At 37.1% G+C, this 23,270-nt stretch overlaps 3 protein-coding genes across 4 annotated transcripts; 2 read left to right on the top strand and 1 right to left on the bottom strand.

Moving 5' to 3' along the window:
• The first annotated feature begins 1,503 nt into the window (after nucleotides 1-1,503).
• LOC113117110 (histone H2A deubiquitinase MYSM1-like) lies at nucleotides 1,504-9,141 on the top strand. The gene is made up of 4 exons (XM_026285527.1): nucleotides 1,504-1,803; nucleotides 7,535-7,607; nucleotides 7,691-7,789; nucleotides 7,942-9,141. The coding sequence occupies exons 1-4, from the start codon at nucleotides 1,757-1,759 to the stop codon at nucleotides 7,990-7,992; spliced, it is 270 nt and encodes an 89-aa protein (XP_026141312.1). The 5' UTR covers nucleotides 1,504-1,756; the 3' UTR covers nucleotides 7,993-9,141.
• Nucleotides 9,142-9,485: 344 nt separating this feature from the next.
• mrpl35 (mitochondrial ribosomal protein L35) lies at nucleotides 9,486-11,405 on the top strand. Of its 2 annotated transcripts, none has more exons than XM_026285524.1 (4): nucleotides 9,486-9,591; nucleotides 9,951-10,098; nucleotides 10,660-10,804; nucleotides 10,953-11,405. In XM_026285524.1, the coding sequence occupies exons 1-4, from the start codon at nucleotides 9,561-9,563 to the stop codon at nucleotides 11,139-11,141; spliced, it is 513 nt and encodes a 170-aa protein (XP_026141309.1). In that variant the 5' UTR covers nucleotides 9,486-9,560; the 3' UTR covers nucleotides 11,142-11,405. The 2 variants fall into 2 exon arrangements, with proteins under 2 accessions (XP_026141309.1, XP_026141310.1); XM_026285525.1 differs by having other exon boundaries at nucleotides 9,556-9,620.
• Nucleotides 11,406-11,615: 210 nt separating this feature from the next.
• Nucleotides 11,616-23,048, bottom strand: reep1 (receptor accessory protein 1). Its single transcript, XM_026285522.1, has 8 exons — nucleotides 22,773-23,048; nucleotides 20,704-20,776; nucleotides 20,545-20,621; nucleotides 20,292-20,412; nucleotides 19,533-19,646; nucleotides 17,732-17,903; nucleotides 16,515-16,771; nucleotides 11,616-13,911 (listed from the first exon to the last, which is right to left on the bottom strand). Exons 1-8 carry the CDS (start codon nucleotides 22,802-22,804, stop codon nucleotides 13,834-13,836), a joined length of 924 nt encoding a protein of 307 aa, XP_026141307.1. The 5' UTR covers nucleotides 22,805-23,048; the 3' UTR covers nucleotides 11,616-13,833.
• Nucleotides 23,049-23,270: the final 222 nt, after the last annotated feature.

Raw genomic sequence — 23,270 nt, forward strand, 5'->3', positions numbered from 1 at the left:
AATAAAATAATTAGGATCTAGCTGTTAACTTAAAATTGAAACTAAATTATAAAAACGAAGTCGTGATCAGTTACAACCCTTTTAGACCAGTTCGGTGTTTACAAACAGTGGCAGAAAGTGACGGTTTCCTATAAAAGTCATGGAATATATTATATTATATATTAACTTTAACTAGGACATATAAATTTGTATTTGCAAGAAAAAAACATACATTTTATGTAAAATGTTAATAAGTAGGTTTAAAAATAATTTACACAATGCTGTCTTCAAAAATGACAGCATTGTGTAAAAAACGATTTGCATTCCGATTTTGACATTCAAAAGCACATCAGTATTTTTTTCCCGTTTCCGTCCACTTAATTGTTACCAGTTAGAGTTGTGACGTTCGCGAACGAACCGATTCTTTTGAACGGCTCATAAACATGAACGATGGGAGCCGAGTCGCGACTGGAGAGGAGCCGTTCTTTCTATCGTTCTTTTTTCCTATGCGTGTTCATACAAATGAGCTCCGCCAGGAGACAGAACAGTTATAGGGGGAGGGGCGCACCCAGCGCAGGCCAACCCTTTATAGCGTGATGATATTAGTTATTAGTTGTGCATGCATTTACATTGCATTTTGTGTTCATTTAAAACTTATTTTAAAATCATTAAAAATGTTCTTTTGTGATACTGTACTTGTATAGAAATGTTTCACTAAAAGCTGTTTTCCACAGACATTCATTGCAGCCCACTTTGTTATTGTTCATTGACTTGAAGGGGCTGATGTCCTATTTGCAAAGTTTACAGTAGTAATAGTATGTAGTATGTAGACATTTCCATTTTATTTATTCTAATTTTATCTACTTAAAAAAAAAAATTAGTTTTCTATCAAAATGTTCTTGTGTGATAACAATGTTCTTGTGTGGAAGTGTTTGTAGTAAAAGCTGTTTTGCACAGAAATTCATTGCAGCCGGCTTCGTTTTTTATGTTTATTTGTGAGTAGGTATTGTATGAATAACATAAGTCAACGTAGTTTTACACACACACACACACACACACACACTTTGTACTAAAGGTAAATCAAAATAATGATGTCACTGTCTAAGCAGAGGGATTTGTGCAACCCTTTGGAATATAGTCGACACATGAGAAATGAGGTAATAATCAATATTTCAGAATAATTCAAACTCAGATATTGGTGTGTGATATCTGAGCTTTAATTATTTGACTACAAATCTCACCTCATAATACCTCCAAGTGATTATTTCCAGGATAAACTGAGATGCCCCCAAGCTGGCTTCTTAAAACTGACTAAATATTTAAAAAGAGCCAAAAGAGCCATTCTTTTGAACGGCTCTTTGAAAGGAACGGATCGCGAAGATCCGGATCCCCTCAAAGAGCCATAAATCCCATCACTATTACCAGTGTTTTTCTGCCGCCATTATGCGTGCGGTAAGCTGTAAGTGATGTAACCGTGACGTCTAAATTGGTTTACTGCTTGACTATATTTGGATATGACATGACATGGTATGGACCAATCATTTTATCACATTGTCCCACCATTGGTCACGCCCACTTTAATTTAGTCGCTTTACACCTCTTATTAGTAGTACATTCGGGTTTCAGCGTCAGACTTCGGAAGGATCGGGAGGGGATATATGGTTGGATTTTTTAATTGCCCCTAGGCCATATGTTTGTTCGGAGACATTTGAGTGCGGATTGTTTTGTAAACGTGGTACAGTTATTGGAGAGTTCACAAAGAAACATTGTTTGAAAGATGAAGCAGCCAACTGTATTGAATCTGACTGCAGCTGCATGCAAACGGTAAGTAAACTATTTCGTAATGCTTTGTCTGTAAATGACCGTTTTGTATGGACTGTTTTTTAAAACACTTATACATGTATACAACTGGTCTATAACAGAGCTCATTTTTACAATTAAGTTGCTGATGATACTATCGGATGACGTCAGACATTCATAATGTCCTTTAAAAACGGATAATTTCGGAAAGATGGTCAGAATGACGGTTTAAAATAATAATTAGGGCTTCATTTGTTAACATTAAAGTGAATCTCAAGAACTAAGTAAGTTATTACAATAATCACAGTTTAAAAGATGCGATTCTCGTCAACCAATCAACATTGCGAGAGAGAGGTAGACAATTTGAATATTAAATAAGAAGCTTATGCATTCTAAATTGTCTGTATGACGTAACGTGTCGGGCACATTCACAGTAAGAACTGTAACAATGTTAATTTAATCAGTCCCTCCAGAAAAACGCGATTATGCGATCGCGTGATTTAATGCATAATCAGCCAAGGGCCGCATATTTATGCAGAGGTCTCTTTTTTTTTTAAATACGCCGCACTTTCGCCGCATAAAATCCCGATTTCAGGAAGCAAAATATGCGGAGGTCGCATGATTTCATAATCATAATAATTTTCGTTGCAAAAAAGTCACATATATCTTAGCAGAAAGTTGAAAAATGTTGCGTTTACTTCACAGAAGTAAATCGCCATTATTTTCCAATGGGAACCTTATGAAGTGACGTAATTGCGCGACGTGAACATCATCTGTGAAGCCCGCGGTGAAACCAAGGGTGAAGGACGCACATCATTCTCATCTGCCAACAAAAATAAGCGCAAAAGACCGCGCGAAGCAGTTACCCGGTGTGTTACATGACAGTGGGGGCAAATTATTTTGAGAGAGGGATGAGGATGAGGATGGCGAATGATAGGCCAGTGTTAAAGGCTACGCAGTTAGTTTTCATTTTCACAGTGGACTGTTGTAGTTTCATTCAGAAGTTGATGCACCTCTACAGTTGTAAGATTGTACTTTTTTGTTACAGAATAGTACCAAAACCTTACAGTTGTAAGTATTAGTAGTATGTAAAATAATTTACGTTGCAATAAGAGATTGCACTTTGCAATTCCTGTAAAACAGCATTTGTATATTTGTGTGTATATTTTATTTGTATTCATTTTTACAAAAGTAGTTGAATATTCCTTTTGTTAAGCTAGAGAACTTGTTTGACTCAATGTTTTGTAAGTTTGAGCCATGTGTTAATTAAGGTCTGAAATAAAACAGAATGATTTAGTATGCTTGCTTATCATAGGAAGTCATAAGAAATGACTCTTTACAGTAAGGTAGTAGCCTAGGTGATAACAGGGTGTTGGGGGGGGGGGGGGTTCACCTTTTTTTCTCTTTTTCATCAAACCGCAGTTTTTGCAAGTTCCCGCAATTTCATCGCATAAGATTGCAAAAATATCCCGCATATTCCATCGCATTTTTTAAGAAAACCTGCCGCATAATCAAGGATTTTTGCCCGCAAAAATCACAAAAAAAATCCGCGTTTTTCTGGAGGGACTGAACAGTTATGGAAAAATAACGTGATTCAAATATGTTCACGTCCCGCCCGGCATCTGGACCCGTATGTCATTTTATACAGTTTTGTACAGTTGACAAACGTGATACAGAACATCTATTTAGTCCATAAATGCAGTTATGTGTACAGAAAAAATTATTATTATTATTATTATTATGCAAAAATAGCCGTTATCACACGAGGGCAAAAGTGTTTTCACGAGTGATTTCATACAGCAGTTAAGTAAATAAGTGAAAATAACAATACAGTGTTTTTCTCAGTTTGCCGACACAAATGTTACCTATTAAAACCACATCACATGTGTTGTGTGTCTCAAAGCACACAGAAACACACAATTTCTTAATAAGTCTGTGTATTGAACGAATGAGGTGAACCTATTACCCATTCATAAAGATTACCTTAATTCCTGAATTATCCATTTGAACAAATGGAATAAATAAATAATAATTGACTTATTCATATTAAGACATTTTATTGCCACCTACTGGCTGTTTTAGTTTCTTTTATAGAGTATGATTTCATAAAAAAAAAGTGTTTACATAAAATAAAATAATTATATTAATAAAAAACTAATAAAAGGGATTGTTTTCTCAAAAATTTAAGAAAGAAAAAAATTATTAAAAGTTTTTGTAATATCGATTTCAAGATTTTCGCATGTAATACAATAATGGCTTTAAATGATCTATTGTGGGTAATTATTAATTGTGTGATTAATATGTGATTAATTAGATTATTTAATTGACAAACTATGTAATTAATTAGATTAAAAAAGAAAATAATTGACAGCCCTAGTCAAAATAATTTGAACTCAATAGTCTTCAGTGACTTATTGATAAAAAGATGTATATTATACAGGACGTCCTATCAGAAGCCAGTGTCTCAGAGAATTGGTAGTTTTTGCATTACAGCTTCAATCATCACAGAGCTTGATGAAGCACCTCAGTGGTTGATGGATGGGCGTCTGTGTTCAGTTTCCCACGGGATCACTGTCTTGGATGGTGATGTTGAGTGGTGTCCCTCCACACCATATCTATGGGAAGGAACCAAGGTGTCCGGTGGGGTGATGCTCTCACTCACCCTTGCTCAGCTGAGTCACTCTTACCATAGCGAATACCTGCTTTATATCTCTCACTGACAGTGAAGATCAATAGTGAATGCCTCGCTCGGTGGGTGACGGTTGGGGTCCAGTTCAGCTTCTCGTGGGAGACTAACACGTGTTTGGGTGGTGTTTTGCTAAACTTGGTGGAGCTAGAAGGAGGCCAACACCTCCTGTGTGGTGGTGTATGAGAAATAACAACAACATCAATAATAATATATTTGCAAATAAGCTGTGATGCAGTGACTACCAATGGGAGAAAAGAAAGTGCTCGACCACTTGATAGAGCTGGTGACTTGAGGTGAGTACAGGAGATCGCTGGTGACTTGAGGTTAGTACAGGAGATCATTGGAGACTTGAAGGTGAGTACAGTTGAGGTGAGTACAGGAGATTATTGGAGACTTGAAGGTGAGTACAGTTGAGGTGAGTACAGGAGATCATTGGAGACTTGAAGGTGAGTACAGTTGAGGTGAGTACAGGAGATCATTGGAGACTTGAGGTGAGTACAGAAGATCATTGGAGACTTGAGGTGAGCACAGGAGGTCATTGGAGACTTGAGGTGAATAGAGGAGATCGAAGATTTTCACATGTAACACAATAATGGCTTTAAAAGATCTATTGTGTGTAACTGAATGTGTGATTAATATTTGATTAATTAGATTGTTTAATTGCCAAACTATGTAATCAATTAGATTAAAAAAATAATAATTGACAGCCCTAGTAGAAATACTTTGAACTCAATAGTCTCCAGTGACTTATTAATAATAAGATGTATAATAATACAAAAGCAGGACTTCCTATCAGAAGCCAGTGTCTCAGAGAATTGGTAGTTTTTGCATTACAGCTTAATGAAGCACCTCAGTGGGTGATGGATGGGCGTCTGTGTTCAGTTTCCCACGGGATCACTGTCTTGGATGGTGATGTTGAGTGGTGTCCCTCCACACCATATCTATGGGAAGGAACCAAGGTGTCCGGTGGGGTGATGCTCTCACTCACCCTTGCTCAGCTGAGTCACTCTTACCATAGCGAATACCTGCTTTATATCTCTCACTGACAGTGAAGATCAATAGTGAATGCCTCGCTCGGTGGGTGACGGTTGGGGTCCAGTTCAGCTTCTTGTGGGAGACTAACACGTGTTTGTGTTAGGAGGTGTTTTGCTAAATAATAAATAAATAAATCAGGTAAAAAAACACAACAGCAGGTGTGGGCAATGGTGGAATGAACAAGAAAGTAATTAAGCTGATAAACTGATGCAGGTAAACTCAATTGAGAGTGAAGTGTGCGAATAAACAGTCCAGCTCAGTTGTGAGCACAGAGGAGATTTCTGGTGACTTGAGGTGAGTACAGGAGATTGCTGGAGACTTGAGGTGAGTACAGGAGATTATTCGAGACTTAAAGGTGAGTACAGGAGATCGCTGGTGACCTGAGGTGAGTACAGGAGATCGCTGGTGACTTGAGGTGAGTACAGGAGATCATTGGAGACTTGAGGTGAGTACAGGAGATTGCTGGAGACTTGAGGTGAGTACAGGAGATTATTCGAGACTTAAAGGTGAGTACAGGAGATCGCTGGTGACCTGAGGTGAGTACAGGAGATCGCTGGTGACCTGAGGTGAGTACAGGAGATCGCTGGTGACCTGAGGTGAGTACAGGAGATCGTTGGTGACTTGAGGTGAGTACAGGAGATTATTCGAGACTTAAAGGTGAGTACAGGAGATCGCTGGTGACCTGAGGTGAGTACAGGAGATCGCTGGTGACTTGAGGTTTGTACAGGAGATCATTGGAGACTTGAAGGTGAGTACAGTTGAGGTGAGTACAGGAGATTATTGGAGACTTGAAGGTGAGTACAGTTGAGGTGAGTACAGGAGATCATTGGAGACTTGAAGGTGAGTACAGTTGAGGTGAGTACAGGAGATCATTGGAGACTTGAGGTGAGTACAGAAGATCATTGGAGACTTGAGGTGAGCACAGGAGGTCATTGGAGACTTGAGGTGAATAGAGGAGATCGAAGATTTTCACATGTAACACAATAATGGCTTTAAAAGATCTATTGTGTGTAACTGAATGTGTGATTAATATTTGATTAATTAGATTGTTTAATTGCCAAACTATGTAATCAATTAGATTAAAAAAATAATAATTGACAGCCCTAGTAGAAATACTTTGAACTCAATAGTCTCCAGTGACTTATTAATAATAAGATGTATAATAATACAAAAGCAGGACTTCCTATCAGAAGCCAGTGTCTCAGAGAATTGGTAGTTTTTGCATTACAGCTTAATGAAGCACCTCAGTGGGTGATGGATGGGCGTCTGTGTTCAGTTTCCCACGGGATCACTGTCTTGGATGGTGATGTTGAGTGGTGTCCCTCCACACCATATCTATGGGAAGGAACCAAGGTGTCCGGTGGGGTGATGCTCTCACTCACCCTTGCTCAGCTGAGTCACTCTTACCATAGCGAATACCTGCTTTATATCTCTCACTGACAGTGAAGATCAATAGTGAATGCCTCGCTCGGTGGGTGACGGTTGGGGTCCAGTTCAGCTTCTCGTGGGAGACTAACACGTGTTTGTGTTAGGAGGTGTTTTGCTAAATAATAAATAAATAAATCAGGTAAAAAAACACAACAGCAGGTGTGGGCAATGGTGGAATGAACAAGAAAGTAATTAAGCTGATAAACTGATGCAGGTAAACTCAATTGAGAGTGAAGTGTGCGAATAAACAGTCCAGCTCAGTTGTGAGCACAGAGGAGATTTCTGGTGACTTGAGGTGAGTACAGGAGATCGCTGGAGATTTGAAGGTGAGTACAGTTGAGGTGAGTACAGAAGATCGCTGGAGACTTGGGGTTGAGCACAGGAGATTTCTGGAGATTTGAAGGCGAGTACAGGAAATTGCTGGCGACTTTAGGTGAGTACAGGAGATCACCGGAGACTTGAGGTGATTACAGGAGATAGTTAGAGACTTGAGGTGAGTACAGTTGAGGTGAGTACAGGAGATAGCTGGAGACTTGAGGTGAATGGTAAATGGTAGTGTGTGTATATATAAGTACAGTAATTAATTTTGGAATGTCTTTGAAGGACATTGGTGAAGAGTTCTGGAGCGCAATCTCAGTGGGTTGAAGAGGACAAGGATCTCTTTGAGAAAGGACTGGTATGATATCTGAACACAAAGGAAAAAGTGCTCTCTCCTTCATGAAGAGAATTAAACTGAATTTAGTTTTTTATGTTTTGTAGGCACAGTTTGGCCGCAGGCGAAAAAAGATTGCCAAACTATTCGGCACTAGGCCAGTTCTACAGGCAACGAGCTATGCTAGGGAGTGCTTAAAAAATAAGGTATTTCCCATTTCCACATTACTATATGAATATCCATATGCTTTTGGTTTGGATATGTGGTCCTTTAAAATAAATTAATATAATAAAATAAATATATAGAAATATAGAAATCCAAGGGGGTATTTTTTTAAGAAGTAATTGTAATTGTGAAGTCTGTATCTGCAGTGACCCAGATTCAGTCCAGATGCTGGATCAGCACCTAGAGATGACTGCATGTCAGAGGAGACCATGTCAACTGGATGAGCCCCGAAGACAGATCTCTAGTAAAGACCTCATCATATATAGGACCATTGGCACAAAACCTCTGCAAAGACCACGATAAAAAACATGTTGGTTCGTCTGGCCAGAGGAGACCTGGCCCCCGGACTGAGTCTGGTTCCTCCCAAAGTGTTTTTTTCCATTTCTGTTGCCTTTGGCTTGCTTAGTTGGGGTCACTGCTCGGACACTGTTTGAAGAGAACTGAACTGAGCTGGATGATGATGACATCACTGAGTCAACAATCTACTGACTTTTACTGAAATATTGACTGTTAACTTTTGACCCCTTTCTAGAGCTGTTTTACAGCATAACTGAATTTTGCTTGCATTATCGGGACACTGTTTTCCTGTTTAAAAAATGCTTTGACACAATCTGTATTGTATAAAGAACTTTATATATAAATAAGGTTGAGTTGAGTAGATTTGATGATTCTTCATAGAAATGTTTTTGTGCTGTCTGTTTTTAATAATTTTGAATTTTTGGGAATTTCATTAGTAGCCTTCAATTTTAATTTTTTTTAAGAAGTTTATAAAATAAGGTTACATCAAATCAGTCAAGTTAATTGTGATTTACACGTACAATACGTTTTTTCAAGGCATTGGGTTTCCTCAATTTAAGTATAATTTGACAGTAATCAAATTGACTTCAGTAGATTCACACTTTTAAGTAATCGCAATTTAATACGTTTAAGTTCGATCAACTTAAAATAAAAAGTGACTTGTATGAGTTTCAGTAACTTATTTGTCAATGTAACTCAGAATTTTCAAGTTCATTTAACTGATTTCTTTAATTAAGACTACAGTATAAATCACATTGTACATCCCTGTGTATCTTAATATTTAACACTACAGTTTACTTTCATGCACATTATTTTGTTTTCTATATTTAATTATACAATACACATCTTTTTTATATTTTATTCTTATATTTGTATTGTTTACTTTTCATAGCTTTATTTATGTATATTTTCATCTGTGTTGTGTTCTTTAATAATTGCACTGTCCATGGAGCGGACCTGACTCATAGTTCACTGCTGATTATATATGCTCTGTATATAATTGTGTATGTGACGAATAAAAAAATCTTGACGTTTATTTGACTTGGGTTACAACTATGGACTGTACAAAACAGGTTACACTATGCATTTCTGAAGAATCATGTGACACTGGAGTAATGATAAAAATATCAAATTTGACACCACAGGAATAAATTATATTTTGAAGTAGAATAAAATAGAAAACTAAACGATAAATGTTCTCAACAATGACATTATTATTTTGTTTTTACAAAGCCAGCATCCGTTTACACGATGTATTATTCTTCACGGTTTATCCAGAGCTAGTGTTTGGTGTAAGAAAAAGAGCAGACGATTTCAGTTATATCTGTCTTTTTATATTTGATTTCCGTAAATTAATTTAAGTTTTGATGATTTTTTCCACTCACGCGTATTCTCGCAGCGCGTTTTGTTTGTCCTAACCCGGCCACTGTAGTTGATGCGTCAGCGGCGTTTAAGATGGCGGCCACCTTGACGAGAGGTTTGCCCGGTATGAAATGTGCATATTTACGATCTATGGTTAGAATACGCAGCTACTTATGAATTCAAGATTATATAGACGCCTAGAATTTGGTCTGCGTTGGAATACGCAATCAAAGTTTCCTATGTCCGCTAAAGGACGTCTGTGTACTGGAAGCGATGCTCCTCGAGTAGATGCAGTAACTGACCTTTCAGTTGATCGATCTTATATTATTCTTCATCTCATACATGTGTCTTTCTGTTGCATTGTTATTATATCATTGTGGTAAAATGTAAAAAATTAGACAACACAATATATCCAGACACTATACTGTGTTTTATCAATACGTGTTGTTTACATATAACGTTAGCTTCTCGTTTGTTGCTCAGGTTTGCTGAGAGCCCTGTCGGTTTCATGCAGACACAGTCTCTCTCCTGCGGTCAGACTCACTCAGACAGCTCGTTTCTCAGCTGTAGTGCAGAGACATGTGTCCAGACCCCTGGCTGACCCCCCACATCAGACCGGCCTGCTGAAAAGGTGAGACCTGCTCTAGACACATCCACCTGTTTCTCTCTCTCTCTCTGTCTGTCTGTGTACTACTCTGTCTGTCTGCAACAGTGGTGGACAAAATTATTAGAAGAACGCTAGTATTTTCAGCAGCTTAAAATGGTTGAGTCAGTTATTTCTATCTTTAGCCGTAGTGTGTCAGTAGGAAATAATCATCTTAGATTTCCAAACATTATTTATGCCATGAATTGTAATAATAATCCAGTGAGATTGTTGTCTGACAGCAGCCAGTGCTCCAGAGATCTGATCTCTTCATCATCGTCATCATCAGTCTGTGTGCAATAACATAAAGTAACAGAACAGAGACAGACTCGATCCAGAAGAACTGTGACAACGTCTCCGAGACGCTTCAAGAAACCCACCTCAAACTAGATTAGACCTGCTCTGACCTACATCAGCCCCTAGTATCAAAGCATATAGCTTATGTGTATCTGCTCTAAAAGTCCTGTCTGCTCTGCTGGCAGACACTGTATTGCATGTTCTGAATGAAGATTGTTTTGTTTTCTAATGGTGATCTTTGCTGTTCTGCAGAGTAACGCCCCTCGTCCCTTCACTGAAGCTCCAGCCGGTCAGGAACTTAACATACTACAGTCTGAGGAAAGGCAAGAGGAAGTCTGTGAAGTCGGTTGTTCAGCGGTTTCTCAGGCTGCACTGTGGCCTGTGGGTGAGGAGAAAGGTAATCTCCTGCTTGCATGTTGTTCAGAAATATCCTTCAGTTATTTGGCATCGTGTTCGAAATCCAGTCTGGTATTTAAATCCAGCCTACACACCTGAACTGAAACTTGGTCTACATGTGTTAAAGAAAACTGTTGTTGTTGTTTTAGGCAGGATATAAGAAAAAGTTGTGGAAGAAGTCAGCAGCCCGCAAGAAGCGCCTCAGAGAACATGTATTCTGTAATAAAACTCAAAGTAAATTGCTGGACAAAATGACAACATCCTATTGGAAAAGAAGAAACTGGTTCCTCAACGACCCGTTCCAGAAATACCATGATAGAGTGAATCTGAAAGTGTAAAACCCTCCTAACTTTAATCTGTTCATGAGACATAAAGTGTGTAATAAATTGACCATTTAAAAACATGTTGAGTGTTCATGTGTAAATCAAAGCACCCAAATCAATTCTTTCAGTTATCATTTCAAAGTCCACCCACTGTTGGAGACACCGTTTTGCATAAATATGGAAGGAACATTTCTGCATTTTAATGAAGTGGTTTGCAACTGTGGTGTTTAGATTGATATAAGAAATTAATTCAAATAAAACTATTGATGAAACACTGATTATATGAACATTCTTTTTTCTTTTGTGGTTCTGTTGTCTTTATGAGTCCAACTTTTAGCTAAAACAAATTTATTTTACAGCAAAATAAAAAATACATAATATAAATTACACAACTCATTGTTTTGTAGTTTGTAATTATTATTTGGACTAGATCATGGACGGAAATAAAGGTTCATGTTGTAATTTTGAGATTAAATAACACGAGACTTGTTTCACATTCACCTTTTAATTGCTGAATGCCAAAACACTGTTAAACAGCGATCATTTCACTCTTTAACATCAACTTCTGTCTTTGTCACTTGAGATTTATTCAGTAAAGGACTTTGAACAATGAGATACAGTATATTCTGGCCTGCCAGACAAGACAGCTGTGAAATATGGAATTTTTCTTTTTTTTATGGAGATATTGCAAGCCGTTATGTTTTTAGAGGATAGTGAAAAGACATTTTGACTCTTCTAATCTGAACAAACTGGCACACACAACTCAAAAACACATGACAGCTCAGTTTCAGAAGGATTTAACAGCTAGCCAGGACTTTTCTAGTCTTTAAAGGCGCAGCCTCTACTTAAGTCCCTGAATTTAAAAACACCCGATATGATTAAGCATGCATATGTATGTCTCACTTTCATATTCAAAAATGGACAATCCAGATGGTAGTCCACGAGATTCATAATTCACACCATTTTGTTGATATTAAAATGGGTTAAATTCATAAATAGCTGAATGACAGAACACCTAAATGCACAGCTAAACTGCTTTTCACATGGTATGAGATCTCAAAGCTTGTGCCTTTAATGACCTGAATATTAAAAGAAGCATCAGTCAGATGTTTTTATATGCTGTAGAAAGCCAAAGATGGTTCCATACCGAGAACTACGACGTCATACCAATTCACATAGAGATAATGCTGCGTTTTATCTCACTGTAAATACTGGAAACACAAAGCCAAACAGATTATCACTATTCCAATGACTTGTAGATAATATAAACACAAGTCTAAATGAAATTGTGCTAAAATGACGAAAACAGTTCCTGAGCCAGATATTTTTGTCAGTGAAGTTTGATGTAAGTTTTCGAACAGCTACAAGATCTCAAATACATAAAATCTGTCATTTGACAAAGCGTGTTTATGAGATTAGGATTGTCATCATTTTCACAGTATAAAACACACTGTGAAAAGCTTTTTAAATATAAGATGTTCTAAGATTTAGCTACAGTGTGTGTTTGGATAGTTACTGCAACACAGGAATGATACAACCACACACTTGAGTTTTACACTTGTTTCTCCTCGTATGACTACTATAGTTGTTTAACTGCTACGAAAGTAAAACGACTACACTGATTAAAAGACCCGCTTTGTGTTGTACCAAATTACAACTAATGAGTGCTCATCTCTCATAAGGTACTTTAATACTGAACACGTTCAGAAAGTGGAGGCCAAAAATGTGAGACACATTCAGACTGTCAATGTGAATACATGCAACATCAAGCAACTGAAGACGTTTAACAAGCCAGCTAGAAAATACCAGAAAATAGTCTTGTTGATCAATCAGTGCAGAGTTCTGAAATGATACAAATACTTTACATGCCTAATAATTCATCAAGTAAAGTAAGAATGTCCATAAACAAATATCTAGGAAAGTTTCTAGTGCATTTTTAACACGATGGATATTGATGAACGTTATATATATTTGAAGTTACAGCACAATATTTTAAGTTTATAGCTGAACTATTGAACGTTTCAAAGAAGTGTAAAATCCATTGCACTTTGTCCATCTATTTTAAATCACGTCAGGTATTGTGGGTAATACCTTTTATTAAAAACTCCCTCTGTACAGATGATCCTTTGCATTTGTTGATACATAAATGATGAAATAAATGCAGTCAAACACACCTACCACATTAGTGCAGTACTTTTTTTACTAAGAACTACTGTTCTAAGAAAGGCTGATTCGGAAACACCTTGCTACTCAGTAGTAGTTAAGGGTGCTTTGGGTGACCCAAAATTAGTGTAGTCCCCCTAAAAATAAAGTATGCTCATAGACAGTAAGTATTATGTGCAATGATTATGGTTGAGTGACCAGAGGGACATGCATGTGTTTGTTTCTCCCAAAATCATACAAAGAAATCAAACAGTTTACACTCAAACATGACACAAATATATACAAAACAAGTTTAATAACCCCAAAAGAATCTCAGAGCAGCAGTAAGCACATGAACGTGTTACCTAAATGAATTCCCGCCCCTTTGAGTGTCAAAGATCAGAAGCGAAAGGTTGCGCATCGCTTTGGTTACCTCATTACAGAGCAAGGCTGCTTTTGAATATTTCAACATTTTAGCTGCACTCTCTCTCTCTCTGCCTTCTCTTGTTGCGTCTCCTCGTGTTGCAGGTAAGACAGCTAAAGCGCTCTCGGAGCATATGCACAGTCACATGGCTTCAGTGTCCGAAGAGAGGGCGGTCTTTGATCTGGATCTGGTGACGGGTCTTAGGATTCTAGGAGGAGGCTGAGAGAGAAAGAAGACGCATGTGAGAACAAATATAAATGAATGAGTCAATCAGTGAACCAGGAGGTCAAATCAGAGAGCGATGCACCCTTCATGTTTACTGTTCACAAATAAACATGATCACATGATCAGGTCAATGTGAGCAAGGACATGTGTATTTCTGTGATGTGTCAGTCTAAGGAAAGACTAACATGATTTTTGAGAATACATGACTTAACATGCTCGGTGTACAAAGGCCAGCTTTTAGTCTGTTAGGTTGGTTGTGTGTGAGGTATGCTCAAGGGTTAATTAAACTGGTCTATTAGCTTTGGTTCATGTGAGAATAAAATGATGTACACACAAAACAAAGCAAAAAAGAAAAACACATCAATACAAAGTTAAACATCTGTGGAAGCCTATTTCTCACATATTATCTACATCACACACAAGCGATGCCGCGAAATCAAAGTAAACCCATTAGAATCAATGACAGTCTCCAGATTGGATGCGACACAGAGAATAAATTAATGCCCTGTTTTATTTCTGACGTACTCCTCACACTCGCGCTACTAACGCCTTTTGCTTTGACCCGTTTAGTGTAGACAGCCTCAAACTGTTGTGATGCAACATCAGTCCAGGCCAGTGTAGACATGGTATTTAAGTAAAAAAAATAATGTAATTGTGAAGTTTTAAATTATTACAATTTAAATAAAGTGACTGTGAGATATACAGCCAAAATTGAATGAAATTAAGAATTGCGAGACAAAGTCGCAATTACAAGAAATAAGATCAAAATTGTGGGTTACAGTCACAATTACAAGAATTAACGTTGACATTACAAGAAAGATGAAATTATATAACAAAGGTCACAATTACAAGAAATAAAGTAAAAATTGTAGGATTTAATCAAAATTACAAGAATTAAAGTTGAAATATTGTGAAACAAATTCACAGTTGTGAGATATAAAACTGCAATTACAAAATATATTCACAATTACAAGTACTTACAGAATATAGTCATTGTAAGAAATTATATGAAAAACGTTTGTGAAAGCATTGTGAAAAATAAACACTATAATGAGACATAAAATCACAAATACAAGTAGTCGTCTAAATTTACAGATATAAAATCACAATTACAAGAAAGAAAGTTAGAACTGTGTGTCCTGTAAGAGTTCCTACACACACAAGAGAAGTATTTTTTTATCGTAGTGAGTATTTTTAGATGCTACTCTTGTCCTTCCACACATCTGTAAAAGGCAGCAGCATGATCTTAACTACAGGAATGTTGAAATGAATTAAAGTGTGACATTATGGCATTCTTGCAGTCATTGTTACAGGACATTCACTCTTAAGAGTCACAACAGTGCTGAGCTGTCTCCATTTATAGACAATTACAGTGAAGTGATGAACATCATGACCTTGAGAGATGCCTGTGTAGCTCTCCCAACATTCTGCAAGTCAACAAATCTTAATCTTAGGTGCACTGAGTTTTTGTTTTGTTCAGGACATGGTTCACATCAGACAAATCTTGTAAACAGCAAACTCAGTTCTTTACAGGGCAGGGCTACTCTGACCAACATCAACAAATGAAATCCATTCCCATTTAATTCCTGGTCAGCTGACAGCTTCTGGAGAAGTCACAGAACCACCACCACAACAAAATATGGTCCACTGCAAGGGGGTGGTCAAGTCAAGTCGCTATTTCTACAGCACTTTATACAATAATGTTTGTGACATCTATAGAGATAATTAATTTAATCATGATTTAATATTGCCTCTCTCTGTTTATGCATTATGAAGAATACTGTATATAATTTTTTTCCTGAAACAAGTTTTTCTTTAAAATCAATAAATCTTCTATTATTTAAACCTCCCAACCTGGCAACCATATGCACATGCACTAGATAGTCTGCTAAAATTATAGTATAATACAGTCTGTTTTCTTTCACACAGTTTGTTGTGACTAAATCTGCAAGTTGAGAGTCTCTTGATTTGTACTTGTGTGAAAGTGCAATAATTCTGATGAAATAAACAGTTTTAAACAGTAAGATATTATAAAAAAATAAAGGTTTATACATCAAACATTACTCGAACACTCTTAAAAACCAAAAGGGTTTTTTCACAGTGATGCTGTAACATTTCAGTTCCTCTCAGTGAGTGTTTTTTATTTTATTTTATTCTTAGAGTGATATTTTAGTAATCCAAATAACCTTTTCCACTATAAAGAACCTTTTATCAGCAGTATGAGCGACAATAACAAAAAGTTATTCAATAGCAAAAATCTGTCAGCTAAGTAGCTAGCATTTTCAAACCTGACCTTTTGAGAGAATAAGACTTACATTTATCTTATAAACACATACACTGTGTAACAATGTCTCTCATCCATCAAAGAGTCTTGAATCATCTTTCGCTGCCATTTTAGACAGCCACGTCTCTCCTATGACTCACCGTAACCGAATCCTAGTCGTGACCCGAGGTGAGAGTGTCTGTCTCACTCAGCTGACTTTTACTGGTAAACAGCAGCAGTGGTTAGTGATTTAAGCGTGTTAGTCACAACAAGCTAACAGTTAGCTCACCGCAGCCAGGCAAGTCAACAGCGAACCATCAGAAAACAGGGGTACCTCAGGGGCACGCCTCTTAAATCTGAATTGGACTGAAGCAGATGAGGCAAAGTCCTCCTTCTCCTCAGGCTCTTCTGAGGCTACGGTTTGGGATGTGGGTTTATCCTGGAAGGCCTCAGGAGTCGTGGGCTCAGGCTGGGGCAGAGTGGGCTGGGATGGGGCCGGGGTAGGTGTGGGTGTCAGCGGACCAGGAGGCTCAATGGGGGCATATTGCTCCAAGTTCAACATCTCATATTCGGTCATGTCAAAATCATGCCCTGTTCCGTTACAACAGCACATCAAAACAAATTGTGACTCCAACTGCACTTAGACTCTCTACTCTGAATATATTTTAATGATGAGCCAAGTGTTTTTATGTGTTATCCATTACAGGCTAGACGTCATTATGGAAGACTCCAAAATCATGTAAAGCTGAACGACAGTAAATATTTAGTTTTTGACATTGTGTGAAGGACGATGCTGCTAAAAATGATTGGTGCAGGGGAAACAATGAGAATCTGATACACTTTCTCATTCCTAAAGTGTGTTTTCACATGTGTAACTGGAATAGCAAAGGCCGGTTCAGACAAACACACACATAGACACACAATAAAAACAGGTTTAACATCTATGATGGTGCAATTTGCCCTGATTTACCATATATGTAAATGTGTGCAGACGTAAATGAGATTTGCAGGCTAGAGTGGGTGTGACAATTTCATTCTGTTCCTTAAACCACTGCATGACTACAGAGCGCTTGGAATGTTACAGACACACTACTTTTTGGATCTTTTTCTACAACATTTTGAGCAACCCGTTGTCATGCACTTGAATTGTATGGAAAAGAACCGCAGGAACATTCTGCCAAAACATTTTTGTGTGTGTGCTCCACGGAAGAAAGAAACTCATATAGGTTTAAAACAACATTAATTGTCTTTTTTCGGGTGAACTATATGTTAAGCGAAATACACGCTTCTCTATGATCCTTTCATTGAATAACAGTAATACGCAATATGTAAAGACTAGAGAATAATAAACTATTTCTTAATCAAAGATTTACCCGGGAAATTGGCAGGGCTGCAACACTCAAGTTAAGAATTAATTACATGTAAAGGATGATTGAGAGAAGCCGCTAAACCAAACAGGATTAGCAGAAATCTGATAGTAGCTGATGGTAGGATCTTCTTCTAAGGGTTAGGAGAAATCCAGCACTGATCATTCGGCTTGGCTTTGCTTACCCTTGCTGTAACCCGTCTCTGATTTGCTGCGCATCATGGTGCGTGTTCTGTGCTGCGCGGCTGCAGGTTGAGTAGTTACAGAACTTGTATTCTTTGCCTGGCCCTCTGCCTGGAAAGATGACAGGTCCTGCATGCTGAAGCTACGGAGACGCTCGGAGAGGACACCTTGGCCCTGGATCAAGAACATGGAGAGTCAGCTGGAACTCCTTCAGATGGTCTAAATACTGTCATGCTGTGTTTTAGGCTATCATCAACAATCTGTTTTGTTTATAAAAAATTGCCTGAAGATGTGGAAGCATGTTTTGTTTATGCCATTTGCTTAAATTATAATAAGGCATAAATATAGTATATATTCACTTCAAAAGAAACACATATTATCTAAAACAAACTAACAAACATTCAATATGGGATATGTAAACTACACCCAAAAGTCATATTTCAAACTGATACCTTTAAGCAATAAATCCCATGTTCCCCAGATTTTGGTAATAAATTCTGGCAATTTTTGTAACAGACTCTGATAATCTTGGTAACAGACTCTGATAATCTTGGTAACAGACTCTGATAATCTTGGTAACAGACTCTGATAATCTTGGTAACAGACTCTGATAATCTTGGTAACAGACTCTGGTAATCTTGGTAACAGATTCTGGTAATCTTGGTAACAGATTCTGGTAATATTTGTAACAGATTCTGGTAATATTGGTAACATATTTAGGTAACTTTGGTAAAAGATTCTGATAATCTTGGTAACAGATTCTGATAATCTTGGTAGCAGATTTAGGTTATTTTGGAAACAGATTTAGGTAATTTTGGTAACAGATTCTGGAAATCTTGGTAACAGATTCTGGTCATGTTGGTAACAGATTCTGATAATCTTGGTAGCAGATTTAGGTAATTTTGGTAAAAGATTTAGTTAATTTTGGTAAGAGATTCTGGTAATTTTAGTAACATATTTTGGTTATTTTGATAACAGATTCTGGAAATTTTGGTAACAGATTCTGGTCATTTTGGTAATAGATTCTGGTCATTTTGGTAACACATTCTGGTCATTTTGGTAACAGATTCTGGTAATTTTGGTAACAGATTTAGGTTATTTAGGTAACAGATTTGGGTAATCTTGGTAACAGATTTAGGTAATTTTGGTAACAGTTTCTGATAATCTTGGTAACAGATTCTGGTCATTTTGGTAACAGATTTGGGTTATTTTGGTAACAGATTCGGGTAATCTTGGTAACAGATTTAGGTTATTTAGGTAACAGATTTGGGTAATCTTGGTAACAGATTTAGGTTATTTTGGTAACAGATTCTGGTAATCTTGGTTACAGATTTAGGTAATTTTGGTAACAGATTCTGGCAATCTTGGTAACAGATTCCGGTCATTTTAGTAACAGATTCTAATAATCTTGGTAGCAGATTTAGTTAATTTTCATAAAAGATTTAGTTAATTTTGGTAAGAGATTCTGGTAATTTTGGTAACACATTTTGGTTATTTTGGTAACAGATTCTGGTCATTTTGATAATAGATTCTGGTAATCTTGGTAACAGATTCTGGTCAATTTGGTAACAGATTCTGATAATCTTGGTAGCAGATTTAGGTAATTTTGGTAAAAGATTTAGTTAATTTTGGTAAGAGATTCTGGTAATTTTGGTAACACATTTTGGTAATTTTGGTAATAGATTCTGGTAATTTTGCTATCAGATTTCGGTAATTTTGGTAACAGATTTTGGTAACAGAGTGACAGCCTTTGTACCATTTACGTGGAAAGTGCCATTTCTTCTAACAGTATTAGATTACTACCTTAGTGGCAGCCATTACTGCAGCTGTTGCCGCCACATTCAGACCTTTCCTTCCAAAATGCATCAGGGTGTCGTAGCTTTTATCTTTTGCTTGGCAAAGGTATTCATCAATGTCCTAAGAAAGAGTCATAAAGAACATTTCTCAGCAGCTGTATGAAGAATTTTACAGTTTCATCCTGTTGTACACTTTCAGATCAGCGTCATTTTTTTAAAAACCTTATTAACGTAAACCTTATTAATCATTGCTCTTAAGTTGGTTTTGATTGCTTCCATTGTCCTCATTTGTAAGTGGCTTCAGATAAAAGCGTCTGATAAATGACTTAATGTAAATGTTATGAGTTTTCTTTTTCACTGTTATCAGTGTTTTGTGTTTGTCATATCCATTTGCCCTTAGAGTGTACTCCTGACGAATTTCCTGCCCTAAGAATAAAAAGCAGAGGAAAGACTGTGGAAAATAACAGTACCATTTCCTTAACACCGCTCATCCTCGGTCAACCAGGAAAATCAACTCAAAAAGGTTACAGGAAAAGGAGTCAAAAGTTCTTCCTCCTCAACTCCAACTATTCAGTTTCTTAGCATTATAAAAGACTGGTGAACTGAGAATTATTCACAGCTGTTAAGAATGATATTTTACATTTCAAATATTAGAATATGTGCTATGCATTAGTGAAAGCTCTCTTTTAATATTTATTCAGCCTAGACTGGATAAAAATAAATAGATCCTCACATCAAAAGGAAAAAATCACATCAAATACCCTACCTTCTCCTTGGAGGATAGTGTAGGGTGGACAAATTTTCTATACAGCACACTGGATCCCTTTGTGTATGGGGAAAGTAACCACACCACAAAGGCGATTTTGAGTTCATAGTAGAATGGGAGCCTTCAAGAACAATAAAAGACAATCATACACTCATATGTCATGCTGGTTACCGCCCACATGCATCAGCAGAATAAAAATATGAGTAATTCCTGACAAAAGGATATGATGAAAGCAATGACACATTGTACTCACCAGCACAAAAATATATCCGTAATCACTTCAACTGTAGTAAAAAGTGCAAATATTATCCAGTACATCATCCATTTCACCTGTTTTAAACAGAATCAGTAGGCAAATAAACAATAAGGTTAATGAGCTCAACTGATGGAAATATATCAGAGCTGTACTTACATATTCTCTCACATCTTTTGATTTAACAGCTTTATAAGAGGAGTATGCCGGGTAAAGGGTACCAAATATGAGCCTGTAAGAAATGCAACAATCATACTTAAGATAAACAAGCAGAAACAATTGAAATAGGTCAAGTGTATTTTTTTTTCAGTTTTATATGTTGTATTTAAAATATATAATTTTATTTCATTAATTATTAATTAATTTCTGTTGGCCACATAACAGTATGTTGCCTATTTGTTTTTAAATTAATTATTACATTTCACAGTTATTTAATGATAAATAGAATAGACAACAAAGTAGAATTACTGTAAATACTCTTTAAAATTGCTTATAAAGTCGTTTTGTCAAATTTTATTTATTGATTACTTAATATTTTATTGTCATTTGAAATATCAAATGTATTTTGTTAAGATTAGTGTAAATAAACAGCAAGTTCCCTCTGTGACAATTTACCCCAAATAGCGTATACCCCATATGCCCGGCTATATAATTAATTTAATTTCATTTTCGCCATTTAACTGATTAGATTTTTTTCCTGGCCAATATCATGGGTTACAGACTTTCAGTAATACACTTAATTAAAAAAATTATAACTATACAAAAAATACAGAAAATGCTTTTTGTCACCCCATCTGTACATACACAAATCTCTACAGAAAACAATTAAGGTTAGGGTTTGTTTGTCACAGAAATTACAGACAGATTATACATTATTTCAGTATTACAATATGGCATAACAATGTCCACTAATAATTCCCATCGAGGCCCTCCACTTCCCTGAAAGGAAACCGCTCCACTCCCTTTCCATTATTGATATTTGAGATAAGGGTCCTTTAGTAGGCCTGGAGTCTGATTTGATCAGCCCAGAATATCATTTTTCCCACTTCTTGCCTGTTGTAACGCCAGTGTCGCACGTAAACAGGCGACATATCTGCACGACCCCGTTTATGCTCCAGGTTTACATTCTGCATACTTGATAAAAATAGACCTGACAAGTGAACGCTGGTCAAGGGCGCAAAGAAAACATCAGAAGCAAATGGGACGGAACTAATATACCGTTATCACGGCTGTACGGGTTAAATGGGTGATTGGAAAGTGCTGGATAACCAAAAGAAGTGCCCTGCACCTGTGTTAAGGCATTTCAGTTCAAGTGTCCCCTCTTTCTTCTTCCAGCCCAGCAACAGCTGCCTCCGACCCGATCAAATGACCGACCCACAAACCCAATCCAGAGCCACCACAACACAAAACAAAACATTTCCTACTAAACAGAGCCCACTGCACACTATCTAGGGCACGCCAAGAAAAAACACCGGTTTGTTGTGTATTTTTAGACTCTTCACACAGCTGGTTCACAGCACAAGTGTTGGCAAATGTGCAATGTCATCGGATATTGTGATCAAAAAAAGAATTGAACGGCTATTTAGAGATTTTGCACGCACAGCAAAGAGGACTGACAGAAGCCATAACAAAATTAAAATACATTTAGGCTACATCAAAAAGCGCTTGTCAATTAAATAAAATTGCGACTATGAAAAATAAACCTAATACTGGAAAACACATTGGAAACCATCAGATCCCATTGTTTTTAAGACACATCAAAGACCTGCTCTACTGTATGTACGACTCCGAACAATGACTCCATATTAACACCCTACATTGTGCATTTCCATTATATTCAGAATTCTGCAAATAAAAGTGTTACATAAAATGAAATGCTTCAAAAGCTAAGCCATCTCCTGCATAATTGACCGTGCCACTTGGTGTCAGATTCTTATTTTGGAGATCCATCAATATCCATTAGCGTGCAAGGCTACAGTAACCTAAGGTAACCTTTGTAATAGCCATTCAACATGTAACCATAATAATCAAAACACTAACCAGGACAATTCAGACCTGATATATAAACATATGTGATTTCATTCTGACTAGAATTAAGAGGTGCCCTAGAAACCCTTGAGGTTTTGTATTAAACAAGCGGGAAAATAACATATAACATATAAACATTACACACTGAATTTTCATGCAACCCGATGAAAATGCTTTAAAAGAACAGAATAAAGACTTACACCACAAGCCTAGAAATGATCCAGGAGACCATTGCGCTGCTGAGAGCGTGTTGTCGACAGGGAGGAGTTTCCTCGAGACTGACGGACGCGTCGGCGCATGCGCTCTGCTCGCAACATGTGGGTTATAGATGACGGACAAAAATAATAAACACAACGGACAAAAATAACACACGACCCACAAGTTACTGGAATGGTTTAGTAACCAAACGAGCTGCCTAACCAGACAGTATTTGCATGTGCCTCAAACGCGGTTAAGGTAGACCGATAATGTCACATGACGCTTAAAAATGCTGCCTGGGAAGGAAGCTCGTGAGGTCTGAGTAACAAAACTGTACCTGTACAAAACTGTTAATAATCTTCTGACAACAAGCTGCGAAAGCATTCTGTTTGAATCGTACTCGTAAGATTATAATACTCTAAACTCGCTTATTCAAGCTCAGTCATCTGTCTTTGAGACAAACACAGAGCTTCTATAGAGAAGTAACCTAGATTCAGTCA

This window comes from Carassius auratus, chromosome 17, assembly GCF_003368295.1.
Source record: "Carassius auratus strain Wakin chromosome 17, ASM336829v1, whole genome shotgun sequence".
NCBI classification, from domain to species: Eukaryota; Metazoa; Chordata; class Actinopteri; order Cypriniformes; family Cyprinidae; genus Carassius; species Carassius auratus.